The sequence below is a fragment of the Argentina silus genome (assembly GCF_951799395.1).
Source record: "Argentina silus genome assembly, chromosome: 4".
Classification (NCBI taxonomy): Eukaryota; Metazoa; Chordata; class Actinopteri; order Argentiniformes; family Argentinidae; genus Argentina; species Argentina silus.
In genome coordinates, this window is record NC_139658.1 from 2,877,895 (window position 1) to 2,895,588 (window position 17,694).

General features: G+C 42.8%; 1 protein-coding gene across 1 annotated transcript in view; it reads right to left on the reverse strand.

Annotated features, from left to right (window-relative positions):
- tafa1b (TAFA chemokine like family member 1b) overlaps positions 1 to 17,694 on the reverse strand; it is a gene marked incomplete at both ends in the record, with an annotated part of 93,646 nt that overhangs the window by 7,808 nt on the left and 68,144 nt on the right. Inside the window, one exon of the mRNA XM_083668836.1 lies at positions 4,001 to 4,141. Within this exon, the coding sequence (XP_083524962.1) occupies positions 4,001 to 4,141 (141 nt within the window). The remainder of the gene's footprint in view (positions 1 to 4,000; positions 4,142 to 17,694) is intronic.

Genomic DNA, 17,694 nt, shown 5'->3' on the forward strand with positions numbered 1-17,694 from the left:
AACTTATTCCGAAAGCTTTTGATATTCTGTAGCTGGCTTCATTCAGATGGTTCCTTTTGATTAGCAGTGTGTGTGGAGGAATCAGGCGTCTCTCTCCCGCCTTGAAGTAGCGCCCATGTGTGGTTTCCCCCTGGACGTTTCTTAAATGTACCATGACAACCTGTCATGCTCAGCATTACCCGCCCGCAGCCAAACAGAAGGGTTCATTCCCCATCAGTGGCCAGCACCAAGCTTTAATATGCTCAAGAAGGAGCGTGTGTGTGTGTGTATGTGTGTGTATGTGTGTGTGTGTGTGTGTGTGTGTGTGTGTGTGTGTATGCGTGTGCATGTGTGTGTGTTACTTGTTTAGAGAGATTACTACACAATAAAGTTAGAATGCAGTGTGTGTGTGTGTGTGTGTGTGTGCGTGTACTGTGTCTGTGTGTGTTTGCATACTGTATCTTAGACCAGGATAGGGGCATTCATGTAGTGACGGACGTCTAATCAGAGCACATTTGATTGGCCTAGCATGGGCTGGGAGATATAAGATCTAAGCCGGAGAGTTTGACTTGTAAAAGGGGATGTTCTTCTCTCAGAGCCTTGTTGGCCCTGACATAACTGGGACGTAGTTCTCCCTGCCAAAGATAATAATCAATTCTCATGCTGGGATAATCTGACAGTACTCCCCCACTGTGTGTGGTGCCTCCAACACAAGCGTCGCATTTCCATACTTAATAAAGACCAGTTACCAATTCCAGAGAAAATAACCCATAATGATGGATATCCCTACAAAGAAGTAAATATACAACAACATAAATGAGTTGGCATGGTTTGATGCTAATAACAGTTACAGTAATACATAGAGGAGGTTGTCTCAAAGACTTTTATAGCGTCATCTGAGAAAAAGAGGGTAATCGTCCTCCTAATTTAACCACTTAGATACAGCAGTACTACATCATGCACATACTGTATCTATATAGGAACTACATATGTATGTATGTTTGTCTGTTTTGAGTGCAGTGTTCGGCCACTGGTGTGTGTGTGTGTGTATGTGTGGGTATGTGTGTGTGTGTGTGTGTGTGTGTGTGTGTGCGCGCACACGTGTGCGTTTCTCTGGGTGTGTGTGTATGTGTGTGTGTGTGTGTGTGTGTGTGTGTGTGTGTGTGTGTGTGTGTGTGTGTGTGTGTGTGCGTGCGTGCATGTGCGTGTGTATTTTCATGTGTTGGGAGTGTGTGTATGGGATGCCATGGCAGGTGTCCCCTTGGGAGGCTAAGATGAGCCTGGGCAGCAGCATCGTTACTCATAGAGACGGAACATTAATAACCAGAGACCGAGGGATGAGTTCCATCTGTGCCAGGGATGGAAGCACAGGGCTGAGGGAACAGGCCATGAGACATAGATCTATAATCCCTCAGGTAGTTGAAAAGGAGACCAAGGGCCCAAATAAACAACACACAACTTTCAGTTTATTTAAGCAGGAAACACTGAGATACTTTAACCTTTCCCCTAGTTCTTTATGATAATATTTAAATAACTTATAGTCTATTGTTTGTTACCAACTGCAGTACAAATGGACAGTTATGAATACATAATTAATCAACTGATTAATCCAGTACCCATCAGGTCTAAGCCAAAAGTACTCTAAATTGCCTTTTTACCACATAAACACCAAATCCTGTCATCTATTGACTGTATCTCTGACATTGAGCATGGTTGTACAGTATGAGACTGAGAAAGACACAACTAGTTGTGTCTCTGCTCTTCAAGCCTCTCTCTGTGAGGTGCACTGATGCTTACCGTTGGAACATCGCTGCTCAGTGACTTGTCATTTCCATTTTTATCTCCACTCTCTATATAACAGGTTGTTAATCAATACAGTAACAGGTACAGAGATTCTTACCTCACTGCAGGAGCCAGGAGCACAGAGGCATGAAGTGTGAACATCTCTGAGTGCCCCTCCCTCCTCGCCTCGCTCCCTCATCCCTCTCTCTGCCTCTTCCTAGCTCTCCCCCTCCTCCCTGCTCTCTCAGACTGATCATATCAAGTCAGTGCAGAAAGAGTGAACAGTCTGACATATTACATTGTTTTGTCTCTTACATAAGATGCTATATTTCATTGAGAATAGAGCCAGTATTGTTGTCTGCACGAGAGAAGAAATGTTTGTGAACTCTTGGTGAACTGTTTGCATAACCATTTGTGTTATAGCTGACATTGCTATGTTTTGTAACATAAAGACAAACAACTTGAACCATGTTGCAATATTTCCAGACAAAATATGAGGGCTTGAAACAGGTCCTTCAGTTCCATGTTTTCCAGGTACGGCAGCTGGGTTGTCTATTCCTCTGTCTGGAGACAAAACAGCCTGCTGAAGGAACTGAATGGTGCTGTATCTCAAGGTTATAACTCCCGAAAGGTTTCATTCCGTGGATGTTTCCCATCATGAGCTGCACTGAACATGCATTCTTGGGTCGAATTAGTCAACTAGTTTCCAGTCTACTCCTAGGTCTTTTAGATGATGTAGTTTCACATTGAATTAGTGGATATTTCCGTCAGTTTCCAGGCTTCAGGATAATAACTAATTAATATTCAAGAATCTGATCAAGGTGTCAGTGGGAGATAACCAACCCTGTGAAATGCATTGAACAGGGTAGTCTGGCCGTCATCGTAACGTCATTCATAATGAAAAGGTCTGGGTGTCTTTCCTTTGTGAGGCCAGCAGTCACAGCGGATGACTTTGATCTTTTTTAGTTTGAGGTGAAAAGATAGAGACTGAAGCTCAGTAAATGAGTTCTGATGGCGTGAAGGAGCCTCTCTGTTCTATCTCAGTGGGCTTTTGGCATTCTCTTCTCCCTTTCTCAGCAACTGCGTCACCTGATTATTTTCCTCAGTTAGGCGTTTCAGGTGTCAGCCTGGAGCTCCCCTATGTTGTGTTTTTTTTCCTTATTATTTCCATGAACCCAAGCTGCCCTGGGCAATGCCATCTGCAATGTGTTACAGTCCCAGGGGTTTTAAGGGGCATCTTGGTCACACTCTGCTTCCCAACATCCTTTGCAGCCCTGCCCCTAATGTTCCTATTAGCCTGAGTATTTTATTCTTATCTAAACTATTCTTATCTATCACTTCAAGAGAGGAGGGTAATGACAATGATATGGTTATATTTGCTTATGCATCTATTTATTTTAAATAAGTGAATACATTTTAAAACATATACATATGAAGGTGTCTCAGCAAAAATGTATATGTACAGTGCATTCGGAAAGTATTCAGACCCCTTAACTTTTTCCACATTTTGTTATGTTACAGCCTTATTCTAAAATGGATTCAATTAATTTGAGTCAACTGTGGGACCTTATATAGACAGGGGTGTGCCGTTCCAAATGTCCAATCAATTGAATTTACCACAGGTGGACTCCAATCAAGTTGTAGAAATATCTTAAAGATGATCAATGAAAACAGGATGCACCTGAGCTCAATTTCGAATGTTATAGCAAAGGGTCTGAATACTTATGTAAATGTGATATTTCATTTTTTTTTTTATAAATTAGCAAACATTTCGAAAAACCTGTTTTGGCTTTGTCATTATGGGGTATTGTTTGTAGATTCATGAGGGAAAAAAATGAATGGGTGATAGATAAACATGTATACAGTGAATCCATTTTAGAATAAGGCTGTAACATAACAAAATGTGAAAAAGTGAAGGGGTCTGAATACTTTCCGAACGCTCTGTATACATGTTTATCTATCACCCATTCTCCAAGGAGATTTAAATAGTTCCTAGAATATAAAGTAAAATGACTAATTTTAGTCAGCTAGACTGACAGTTTATTCAATGCCTAAATGTGTCAAAATGAGTCATGGCGAGAAATGAAATATCAAATTCAGTGCACTTGCTTAATTATATATATTTTTTTCATGAACTGAATTCAGAGCAAGCAGAAATACTGTATGTATCAACTAGATATGGAAATGGTGAAATTATGAAAACTAATAACATGTTTATAATAAAATAAGATGTTCTTACCGTCCACACAGGAGGGTTTGTTGCGTGTCGTCCCGGCTACTTTCCCCGGTAGACAGGAGCACTTGACGGTCTGGGAGCGCTCCTCGATACGGTTCTTATTACAGCACCGGTGGGCTGCGATGACCTCACATGTGCCTCCTTCTGAGGACAGACGAAGACAGATGCACATATGCTTAGCATTTGTGAGCAGAGTGGTTTGAGCTGTGTTATATGATTGATTGCACATACTTATGTAACGGGTGTAAATTAGGATTGAAGTCGGTTCAGATTTGGTGAAATGCAGATGTTAACATAAATTCAAATATTGAATTAAATATAAACAGTGACATATTGGAATACAATGCAAAAACTGTGCTTCTTTCAAATTGGTATCCAGATTATTTGAGATAATATCCCGACATGTCAAGTGAACAGTTAATAATAAATATTTGCTACGGATAGTTTTGATTTGCCTGCTTTCTGTAACGAGCTACGATTTGACAGCTACGAGAGTGACCGTACCGCCAGGAGAAATCAATACAGCAATCAAAACACTGATGGGGAGCTATTACTTTTAAACACTATTACACCACAACCCCTGACAGATTTGTCAAGGCCATTATATGCTGTAATAAGTGAAAATGTCATGTGTAACTCCTTGTCTAATTAACACATGAGCTCATATTATCGCGTATTGGTAAAAAGCTTGGGAAAACGACTCATTACACACATTACATACAATTATTACGCTCTCCTTGTCACTATAGAGGGCTATGCTCTGCAAATGGCCCCTTGACACATTTAGATTATCTAATCTAAATGGCTGTCTTTCAGGGTGTTGCTTCATGATGATCAGGAAATCATGAACAAGTCTTGTCCTAATATGGCTCCTGCTGCATCCCTGAGCTCTGCATACGGTGCTAATATGATCCGGTGTCTATGACACTCTTGGGATTCACCAATAAAGTCCTGAAGACAGAGAGCAATTATGGTCCCCTTAGTCTCATTACTACTCTAGCTGGGTCTCAACCAGCCTGGATGGGTCTACATTCACAATGACTCTCCAGCAAAGGTGACATCAGTCAGAGCACAGGGACTGCAGCACAATGGACCCCATTCTGACAAAAACATTTTGGTGAGAGAGGAGAAATGAGCCAACAGCATTGGTGGGTCAAACATAACAATGGGGAGGATCGCCTGAGGGAGCGAAGAGGTGATGGAGCTGAGGGACGTCCTAGAAACGGAGAGAGGAAAGGAGCTGAGTGAGCGGGGGACTGAGAGAGAGAGATAGAAAGAGTATCAGAGAAAGAGAGAGAGGGAAGGGTACCTGCCAGCGCCCTGGCCAGGCAGGTGAGTAATGAGGGAGCCACTGGAAGTGCCCCCTTCACACAATTATAAAGCGGCGGGCTAATGCAGCCAGTGGAGCTGCAGGAGAAAGGCCCTCCATCACCGCTCTCCCCTCTCCTCTCGCCCCGGGAAAAACTCTTTATCTTACTCTGACAGCCGCCGCCACAGACACTGCCATCCAACAATTAAACTGGAGCTCATCCGAGGACACCGACCAGTGGAGGGGTGGATGGACAGATCTTCTACTTTGAATGGATGGAGTGTGAAATGAGTGGGAGAGAACTGAAGGCCGCTTTTTCCTTTGTATGATTTTTCAGTGCAAGGTAGTGTTTTAAAGATGGTGGTTTACTGTGGACGAAATCGCTCAGTGGCTAAAACAGAGGTGCGAGAGAGTGGTGTGTATATCTTGGGGGTTGGCTGCGTAAATGTTCGAAACACTTGGGTCATGAATTACAGAGCTAAGCTCTCAATGGCCTGGACAAGTTTGGTAACACTTTTCTGCTCACATTTTCATCAACGTCTGAAAGGCCCAGACCACCGGCGGTGGAGACTGGGATTAAAAGGAAAGCATTTGTAGTCATGTCGGACAGCCCTATCCTGCAGTATTAATGTCGCTCTCCAAAAGCTTAGTTGTTGATATATTGGGGCAGGAGGCAGAAAACAAACCATAAAAGTGAGGAAGAAAATCCCTTGAGTGCGCTATATTTAAACCACAAAAACACAATATGTTGGTCTTATTGAATATTTTACTGGTAGTTTTCCTGCCTGGAGATATGCTTTCAAGCCTGTGGTGGGGCCAGACCTTACACAATTGCTACCTTCATGTTGAGTTGACCAAGAGAGTATAATAAATTGCACCCCCTGGCCTCTTTACAGATTTTGTTTGTCGAAACCGACAGTTGTCAGACCAGACTCCACATGCCAAAATCCCTAAATGCTGATGGAAATGCAGAGAGAAACAGTTTTTTGTCTCAATTTGAGTGTGTGCATGTGTGGCAGTGTACCATATAGTACAGCATGTGTGTGTGTGTTACCTATTTGTAGACCCTGGGGTGAGGTAAGCCATTCATTGTCCAGCCATAAGCCAGGTGGACATTAGGCCGGTTCTCTCTGTACCATCTGGTCATAAGAGAAGAGCAGTATTATGGGCTCCTATTCACACCATGGGGCCAGTGGAAAGCAGTTTAGAGGACAAATGGCCACTTGGACTCTATGTTATACCATTCAGGTACAGTACATCTGAGCATTTGGACCATGTCTGCAAGAGGTAAATACTTGTCCACTAACACTGTTTGTGTGTGTGTGTGTGTGTGTGTGTGTGTGTGTGTGTGTGTGTGTGTGTGTGTGTGTGTGTGTGTGTGTGTGTGTGTGTGTGCAGTATCTGCATGCTTTCATCTGTGATTGTGTGTCAGTGTAAGAAAATTGACATGTGTGTGGGTTTGATGGATGGACCGTTCACTGGCTGTCAAGCAGCTAAAACGGTTAAACACAACTGGTAAGATGGAGTGGGTAGTTCTGCTCTCTACCCCCTGGTGAAGGGAGGTGAAGGGCATCGATGAGTGCATCGACTGGTCATTTTTCTCCTCAGAGCCCAGTGACAGCAGCCATTAGATGACTGGATGAGGTGATTATGTTTAAGGAAATCAATGCTTCATTGTTCTCAGTTAGCCCAACGGCCAATTAAAACTCCTCTAATGAGAGGGCGCAGCCATATGAAGAGATGGGCGGGCTGAGGAATGGCTGCTGAGCTTAAAGCCATATCTCACCTTAGGGATTCTCATCATTATCACAAAGCACACAGGGATAGGTTTGAAAGCTATGAATGTAAACAGTGTCTACATGTGCAGTAAACAGTGTCTACAGACGAAGTCAAACATACTGTCACACAGAAACGCACATGCAAGTATGCACATATTTGTTCATGGAAGGACACACATAATATGCAAAGGTGCAACATTGCAAGGTGTCAGTTTCTTTGATGGTTCCATCAGGCAAAGGGTCAATCACGTGATAGAAGTGAACCCTAATGCCTGACAATGTGTGTTTTTACTCTTTGAGGTGATAGGGAGTATGCAGGTTACCACCTCTCTTGTCTCCCCACTAAATCTGGCAGGTTTTGATTGGGAGACAATTCCAGTGTTTGTCACTGCAGAGACAACAGAATGCCCCCACCTCTCCTAAGAATTAACAACAGTCTAATCTATGTAATTTGTGTCCTGACTGATATTTGTTGACAGAGACTCTGCCAGAGCATTCAAGAGTTCACCCTCACCCTCTCTCTTCCTCCCTCTCTTCCTCCCTCTCTCACTCTCTCTCTCCTACAGTACAGTGGCCATTATGCTGTAACATATTCCCGGGCAACCAACAGACACCACAGCCAGGAGAGCACAGCCTAAACCACTCAAGGACTTTCTCTTATCACAGAGCAGCACTTTTGCCTCTGCATGTTGGAGTGGTTGGTTTGTTTTGGCAGATGCCATGGCAAATTGTTCTCTTCCCTCCTCTTCTCTCTGTGGGCTTTTTTCTTTGAGAGTGTCTGTATCATCTGATGGGAGCCATAGTCTGAAGTTTTAATGGGCAAACTCCCTCTGAGGTGTGGGTGTTATGATAACTCTTTTTTGAATATATCAAGGAAATAATACTGTACATAATTTGAAAAGTAAACACGACTCTCACTCTCATCTATGGAACACATTCAGAGCTGTGTGTTTTGAACCAGGTGAAGGAAATCAAACCAGATTTCTCATTGCCTTGAAATGCTCTTTGACTTAATTTATACTCTCTTACTTCAAACTCTTTCTCTGTGCCAAAGATCTTTCTTGCACCTCCTGAGTTGTATTATCTCAAGCAGTGAAGTAGCTTTTCAAGCAGTGAAGTAGCATATTCTGTTTGACCTCCTCTGTCTTTAGCGTCTGTTAGTTAGGCTGTGTTTTTTTGGAGGACTGCTAATCAGCTAGCATCAGAGATTAAGAAAGAAAAAAGGAGGATATTAATGACTTGTTTCGAGAGGCAGAGTATGCATGTATGTTTAATGGTCCTCATCATCAGGCAGAGACGAGCAGAGGAATTTAGTTCATCATTACTTAAACATCAAGGAGGAACTTCAGGAACACTCCCCTGATTACTTAGGATAATGTTTAAATGTGCTGCAAAGCAACATCATATGGACTCCAAATGAGCCGAATTGATGCCTCAAGCCTCGTCAAAGAAAAGCTATTCATGTCGCTCCCCTTCGACAGCAAATCACGTTCACCATATTTAATCTGTTCAAATACACATGTACAAACAGCAGTGAAATTCTATTACCATAAGTAGCACTGCTAGCTTTGCCATGTCTAAGAATGACTGTTCAACCCAGTAACCACCAAGCCAAAAAACTACCAAGCCGTCGTTTGTGTACTCCCTAGCTGGGAGTTAATATGAGTTTGCTGCTGTATTTTGATGATGGCCTTACAGTACCACCCCGGCCTGGGCCCCCAGATGCTGTTGGGTTCACATACACACTCCACCACGAGGTCACCTCCCGAGGAGGTGGGCTGCCAAGGCTGTTGAGGCTCCTATTGCAGCCATGGCGCTAATGCTCTCTGACTCACACCTCACTGTGAATAAAGGGAACATATGAAAAATTTGAGCGGGGAGAGAGAGGGAAATATATAGTGTGTGTGTGTGTGTGTGTGTGTGTGTGTGTGTGTGTGTGTGTGTGTGTGTGTGTGTGGGTGTGTGTGTGTGTGTGTGTGTGTGTGTGTGTGTGTGTGTGTGTGTTTGTGTGTAGCGTAGGGGGGAGGGGGTGGCGTCATTTGCCTTGCCTGTAGAAATATAAGCAAAACCCAGGTTTGTTCTCAAAATAATCCAAAGCACTGCCCTGAGCGTGTGAGCGAGTGAATCATCGGCCAGGACTTGAGCCCCAGCCAGACGGCCTGGCTACGGCGCTCCTCTCAGAGAGCTGACTCCTGCCAACACCGCGATGAATAACAAAGACAACCCTGAGGAGGAAGGCAGGCGGGCAGACGCCTTCACGCCAAACACCGCTAAATATATCTAAACACTTTGGATAGGAGCCAGCTTTGTGCTTTTTATATGACACCATGAAGAAGTGTCTTTGGAGGATCTCAAGGAAGGAGCAGAAATAAACTCATCTCAAGAAAGCACAAAGAAACGTGTTTACTGTGTGTCATCATTACTTAAACATCAAAGAGGATCTTCAGGAACACTCCCCTGATGACTTCCAGTAGCATAATGTATGTTTAACTCTGACACTTGTTTTCTGTGTCCAAAAAAATCTTTTTTCAGTTTACATACTCAATATGTTACATAATCTATCATGAATTCAGATTGAATCCTGTTGAGTTTGACCATTAGCATCCCATTACATCCAGTCACATCCCTCACTTCTCTAATCTGAGTGAATTTACTCTGCGTAGTGTGTCTGTGACCCCTCTCTGGCCCATATCTCCATTCCCTCCTGAGGGCAACATTACCTACAGTAACTGGAGAAGACAAACAAGTGGACACAGCAGAGCACAGCGTACCACAGCAGCTACTGTAGCAGTGCCTGAAGCTACAGTAACAGGCTGCCGACTGTGAACTGCGCGTGGAGGGGAACTTGGGCATGCTACTGCTCCCGAGCTCACACTGACTGGCAGAAAAGCACGGAGCCAGCGAGACTGGAGTCACGTGAATCAATGGCTGTTTTTCTTTGGACAGCATAGTTTATCTCGAAAGCTGTCTTCTGTCACACACACACACCCACAGGTCATTCTGAGCATCTTCACAGAGACAGACTAACCTAGATCTTTCTGGTTTCCAATACAAAGAGAAGACAATTCTGTTTTTGATTGAGAACATTCCTTTAATCATGATTAAAATAATGTCACACTGTATGAAGAGAACTACAGCTGTTACAGTAGCAGGTAAAAATATAAACAATACTATAGTACAGTACACTCACTGAAGACTTTATTAGGAACACCTGTACACCTTCTCATGGTGGAGGTGGTGTAATGCTGTGGGGAATGTTTTCTTGGCACACTTTGGGCCTGTTAATACCAATCAATCATCGCTTGAATGCCACAGCCTATTTGTGTATTGTTGCTGACCATGTGCATCCCTTCATGGCCACAATTTACCCATCTTCTAACCTCCAGCATGATAATGTCACAAAGCAAAAGTCGTCTCAAACTGGTTTCATGAACACGAGTTCAGTGTTCTTCAGTGGCCTTCCCAGTCACCGGATCTGAATCCAATAGAACACCTTTGGGATGTGGTAGGACAGGAGATTCATGTTATCATGGACCAGGATCTCAAAGGAATGTTTCCAACATATTGTGGAATCAATACCACGAAGAATTTAGGCTGTTTTGAGAGCAAAGGGAGGCCCTACCCAGTATTAGTATAGTATTCCTAATAACGTGTTAAGTGAGTGTATATTCAAAGTACAATACTGTTTGCTTGAGTACTGTAGCCCTGGTGGAAGTAATGTTATCTCTAGCTAACAGTTCCATTGTGTTGAGGTGGGACATGCAGCTGCTCTGTGTGCTCTGGTCGATTCTTAATCACCTGTATGGGCTAGCACCTCCACACAGGCCCGTATGACTCAGATGCCCACATCTGTATGGTTATTAAAGCTAACGATTGCTGTGTGCCTCATTTACCCTAGCTCTATCAATACCAGTTCAGCAGCATGAAATTACCCTGGTCCAGAGGGAGCACTGTGACAAACCCGATTAACAAAGCCTCTGTTATGCCCTGGTGTATAACGCTCCATGTCCAAGATGGAGCAGACTGCACAATGGCCTAAGATCCAATAGAGTGGGGGTGTTGTTGATGGCCATAATCGCTTAAATGTCAATTCTAGCCTTTATGACCCACACAGTCTTTCACCAAAGAGATTGAAAACAAAGTGAGTACTGGGAATCAACACACCCTCTATTTTATACACATGCGACTATAAAAGTTCTCAGAAGTTTCTTTCGAGATGAATGAGGGAAAGAGAGGTGATTATGGTAAATATATGCAGGATGTAACCTACTTCTATGATCTTTCAGGTGGAAGGATATCTTTGTTGGATATTGTTACAAAAATAAAACTTGCAGAGAAGGAAGGGCTCATGTCCTTTCTCTTACATATTCTGATTGTCCCATTTCCTTCAGTAGATGCTGTGTGTGTGTGTGTGTGTGTGTGTGTGTGTGTGTGTGTGCGTGTGTGTGTGTGTGTGTGTGTTTGATTGTGTTTGTGTGAGGGACAAATACAGTATTGACCAATGTGTGACCTCCTGTGAATGTCCATATGACACAGGTCACTGAGCACTCTAAATGAGAACAGGATGGTGAAATGAGCGACTAAATTGTCCATTCAAAATCACAAAACTGTCTTTTTGAAAGCAATCACACAGCACCTTTGGAAAATGGAATTCCTTTGAAGAAAACGATTGGTTGGAAAATGGTCTGAGTAGAGCACTTAGGTATACTGCACTGCAATTTTGCCATAGAGAAAACCACAGAACACCTGGATACCCTCAGGAAATTGTAGACACCAAACCAGAAAATACAAGTATGGCAAGTTAATACTAGTACCATATGCAAGGTAATACAGTACCTGTGTATTACATGTAATATGTACGCCTACCTGGGTTAGGCAGTTTAGTCATGTGGAATAGGATGTGTGGTTTAGAGATATGCAATAATGTGTGAGGCAGAGCACATTAGAGCTGCCTCTACAGCCACTCTGCTGCCAAATGACTCTGTGTGGTTCAAATGACCTGTCATGCTCGGTTCAGAAAGAGAATGCCCGGATTACACACAATGCATTATCTAATATGCATAATTCATCAATAGCCACTTATCTGCGTGAAATTATAGATGCATGCTAAAATTCACAGAGTTATGTATGGAGAAAGGGCACTCTACTGTGTGAATAATCTGCCCACTTTCTATTAAGGCAGAACATCAGGGACTTGCATGATTTTGCATAACAGTACCTCATTTGCTATGGGAGTTAATAAGCTCACATCCCGCTCTGCCACTTATTTGCATGTTTTAACGTTGTCTTAAAGCATTGAATGCTGCTGTCTGTGTCCCAGTACCAATCTGCTAATTCAGCACTGCTATTCTGTCATGTGTCCTCCACACACACACACACACACACACACACACACACACACACACACACACACACACACACACACACACACACACACACACACACATACACATACACATACACGCACACGCACACGCACACACACACACACACACACACACACACACACACACACACACACACACACACACACACACACACACACACTCACACACATACACAAATAGGCACTTCCTTTTTCAAATGATTATTGGCTTTCAGAACCCCATTGAAAAAGTATTTGTTCGATGATAATTGTATGGCAGAGCATTGATCATTTTCTCAAAGAGCGACTTTCAAATGATGATCAATCTGGTTAACAGGAAAAGGGAGGAAAATCAATGCGCTAAATGGACAGTTTCTTGTTGACAACAGAGACAGATGTAGCAAACCAGGGGAGCCAAACATTGTATTGTATGAAAAGATACGGTATAAAAGCTGACAGGATGGGTTGTTGTATTGTATTGTTCTCCAATGGTTGAGGGCTGTTTCTGTTGTTTAAGATGGACAGAGATCACCACCGAGGGCAGAAACACAGCATACAACTTTTGTAACATTTGATTGTGGATATGAATGTAGTAAACCAAGTATGTATGTACGTCAGTCAAGAAGTGTCATTCTTAAGTTCATGCACCACACATACTGTACCTACCTACCTACCTTCACCGTATATATATATATAGTCTTCTCTATATATAAGTCCTAAATACAAGCACATCATTTATAAACCTTTTACACTGGACTGGACAAAGAAGAGGCTGTTATTTCAACACCCCCGTCACTGTCATGATTAAATCTCGTCATAACAACAAATTGGGTGAATGGCAGACGGAGAGAGCTCTTTTCATTACTGTAAGTCCAGCAGATAGCATCCAGTGAGGACCATTCAATGCAGAGGGAGAGCAGAATGGTATCCTGTTGAAAACACAGCACAGTGTACAATTGAATACACAGTAGATTCACAACACGCAAAAGAGAGTCCGGACAGTGCTAATCTATTCTGTGTCACTGAGCTCTGAAATTAGTTTTTCAACAATTCAACCTTTTTGAGAGAGTAATAACCATGACAAATAACTTAAGAGGAAGGAGAAGGGGAGAGGGGGGGTGGGGAACACCTGATTACTCTGCATGATATCAATCAAAATATAAAATCCAGTCACTCGATGTTATTATAGGCTCATTGATAAGCTTTTCAGCGACAGATAACATCTTGATATGGTCACACAAGGGGGAGGAGAATGTCAGTCTCATCTGTTAAAGCCGCAGTGTTGATAACAGCTTAGTCTTTATATGCATTAGGAGTGATGAGGATGATTCATTGTAAACATGATTGACTAGTTCATCATTAACATACCCATTCCTCCAAAATGATGCTAGCTCAATTTCCCAGTGTTGTCATTGCTGTTAATCAAAAGTTTCCATTTTTCTGACAACTGTTTATCTAGGTTTGTTGGAAAGTCTACGACTAATGTTTTTCATTGATCCACTTTATGGCTTCTCTATAGGCTACTACTGTACTTCTATGTTCCTGCTAAAGGTGGTGCATCTTTTTCAATGTGTCTCCACATAGTCATTTGATTGTATTCACTGCTGTGCAAGATCAGTAGCTCATCAGCTGTGCAGAAAGTTTCTCCTAAAATGAATCTGTCATTACTGAAATGTTCTACAGTTAATTCAAAGAAACTATCTTCACAATATTAGTCATTTTGACAAGACTGTTGTGTCAATTAATTACAAAGATAATAATCACTCTGGGCTTGAATGCCCTTGCTGGTATTGAAGGTCAAGGACTCGCAGAGATTAATTGCAGGACACTCGATCATTAATGAGATAGAATAGAGCAAAATGTTCCAAAACCATCTGAAGAACATATTCATAAGAGTTGAATGCGTTGTCTGTTTATACACCTTTCTAACTTACAGAATAAGAAAAACTACTGAGTAACAGTTATACCTTGTAACCTGATGAGATAAACTATACCCCTCACCCAGGACATTTCACATGGGGGTGAGTGTAGATGAAATGTGAACCTCTTCAGTCTCTTCATCAGTCTCGGCTGCAGACACCTATAAATTTCATCTGTGCCATCAGGGTGGACTGTGAAATCATGTGGCTGCAGATCAAAGTGTGACTGGATTCAGTGTGCATACTAATGCTGAAACCATGCACGTCCTCCGCCCATGGAGGTGGAGCGAGAGATAGAAAGAGAGCATAGCCTCCAGTATAACTCTCTTCAAGGGAAATATTTGAAAAAAAGCTAAATTCACTTCACATTCTTAGAATATGTCACTGGAGAAGAGAGACACATTTCAAATGATAATATGGTATGATACTACAGTATCATAACACAACGACGGCATAACTACCCCTACAAAGTCAAAGTCAAAGTGGCTGTATTGTCAATTCTTCACATGTCAAGACATACAAAGGAATCGAGAGGATGTTTCTCACTCTCCCACAGTGAGACAGATAAAGTGCCCAGGCACAACAGATAAAACATACTAAAAGTAAACAAATACAAATACATTGCTGTTACTACCATGTCAACAGCATCTACAGTACTACTACTACTACTACTACTACTACTACTTCTACTGCTACTACTACTATAACCGCTAATTCTTCTGATATGACAACTGCTACTGTACATTTACGTTTATGTACACCACCACTACTTATTCATTCTAAAACAGACAAAAGCAGCATCATCAGTAGTGTCCTCATCCTCCTCATCTATTGTGTCCTCATCATCCTTTCCCCAGTCATGCTCTGTGTATGGTGTCATTATGAGTCCTGGCTGTAGGATCAGTGCTGGCAGGTTAGTGATTGTCTCCCTGCAGACGGACGAGCTTACAGCACAGGCAGCAAAAGAGGAGCCTCTGCAGACCACATCAATAGCTCTTCTCCCCCATCCATCCATCCATCCATTCTTCCATCCATCCATCCATCCATCCATCCATCTATCCATCCATCCATCCATCCATCCATCCATCCATCCATCCATCCATCCATCCATCCATCCATCCATCCATCCATCCATCCATCCATCTATCCATCGCTCTCCTCTCCAAGGTAGGTCAAAAGAGAGATGCTGTCTGGCAGCTCATTCCTCACCCAGATCAAGGCCCTTGTTAGTGGGACTCATCTCTGCACTGCTATCTGTCTCTCCCACTCTTCTCTGGTTCTCTCTCCCTCTCTCTTTCTCTCTCTTACTCTCCTTCTCTCTCTCCCTCTCTCTCTCTCACTCTCTCCCTTGCCTTCTGTCTGACTCTCACTATCTGTCTGTCTGTCTGCCTCTCTCTTTATCTCTCCCTCCCCCTCTCTCATTAAGGGCCTCTTTTTCTGCTGCAAAGCACAGGCAGTAGATAACTGACCAGTCTGAACTATGTGTGGGATGGGGCCAGATCGCACCATGGAACGGCTCTCATTACTTAAGGTCACTGTCTGTGGTTCACCAGTGAGCAGTGTGAGTGCAGTGTGAGGGCAGTGAGAGGGCATTGAGAGGGCATTGAGAGGGCTAAGTTATTTTGTATGTCACAAAGCAGTGGTACTGAAAGTATATTTTTGCAGTAGTGTACAGTATTGTATACAGTACAAGAAAATAAGCCTAAGTTATGAATAATGGAAATGTACTGATTCACTTTTGCTCTGTGCCGAGCAAGTATTGCCTGATTAATTTTATCATGAGGTAATTTGTACGTTAATTCCCACATTATTGCTTTGGTTTGTCAACACCTATGCAAAGTAAATGGAGGAAAATGCAATAGCAATATTAATTTGCCAGCTGTTTCGAGAACACAAATCAATTTAGAGAGCTGCTCTCAAGGCTCAGTCACAGATGGCTGTCTCAACTATAGTACATGAGTGTAAATCCCCTATACAGTTACTGTGACACTCCTTGTTTATGTAAACTCTTCTGGAAAAACTCCACATCCCCCCTTTTCATTGACAGTACGCTCTGCTCTAAAGTAGATACACAAATTCATACAGCCGGTACAATGGTACTTATTTGAATGAGTTAAAGGTCCTCTATCTGTTTTCGCTCAGATAGCTGTTGTTGTCAACAATGTTGCCGTTGTCGCCACGGCAGACACCTTACTCTTTTCAAACTAAAATGTCTTCTGTCCCGCCTGCTCTCTTTGAAATTTAATTAATCAACTTCCTGTTGTTGGCTGACAGTGCTGTTGGTTCCCCAGGGGATGGCCTGGCTATTGTTTCTCCGTTCGGCTCAGCGCCCTTCTCAAACTCACCTATGGAGTCTGACGTCTGGGGGGCTCTGGAGAGAGGAGGAGGAGGAGAAAGAGGGGATGAAGGACCTGCTCATCAGGATCCATTATCTGCCTGAACACAGACTCTGCCTATGCTACAATGCACTGCTGGGGTCTACCACCTCCCACCCACCGCCAAGACCCCACCCATATGTATTCTCAGTCTAGGCAAAGCTAAACACGCTTCCTATCAGAAATAATTCTGTAAAGGAAAAATATGCTGGGAAAACAATCTCAACAATGCCAGGCTAGAGAGTGAGAAGAGAAAGAGAGAGAGAGAGAGAGAGAGAGAGAGAGAGAGAGAGAGAGAGAGAGGGGGGGGGGGGTTGCTGGTTATTTAGCTCACCATTGTGTCTCTGCAGCTGTTTCATCCCAAGTTTGTTCATCCCTTCAACACTTTCACTCAACTTTCTTTTTCAACTCAGTTTCAGCAGTAGAAGGTTAACACAACTCCAATTCCAAACTTAAATTCCCCCTTTTGAGAGATAAACAGGCCCCACTGACCCAGGCCAAGTGTGTTAAAATACCTGAAGCTTTTTCAATCACAAAACTATTGATGTACACCCAGCCTGCCCAGGAGCCCCTGAAAACTCTTTAATTAAACTGCTGTCTCGGATCAAAACATCAGGAAAACCATTAGATGCTTGTCACTAATGTAATCAAATGGAAAGGGAAGAAGAGACTCAGAATAAGACATCCCGTGTTCCCTTGCTCCTGGAGTTATAACCACACAATTTCGGAGAAATAAATAGTCAAAGTTGACGGAGGAAGTCGAGGAGAGTTCACATAAAGAGAAGAAACTTTTCATTCCAGACTATCCGTTGAGTTTTTCCTTTATTTTCACCTATTTTCTTTAATGTTGTAAGCTAGCATAGGCAACAAAATAGTCCTACCCATTCGGAAAAGATGACACGCATAACAACAAGCAACCATTCTACAGGCATGTCACATTCCCATCGCTCC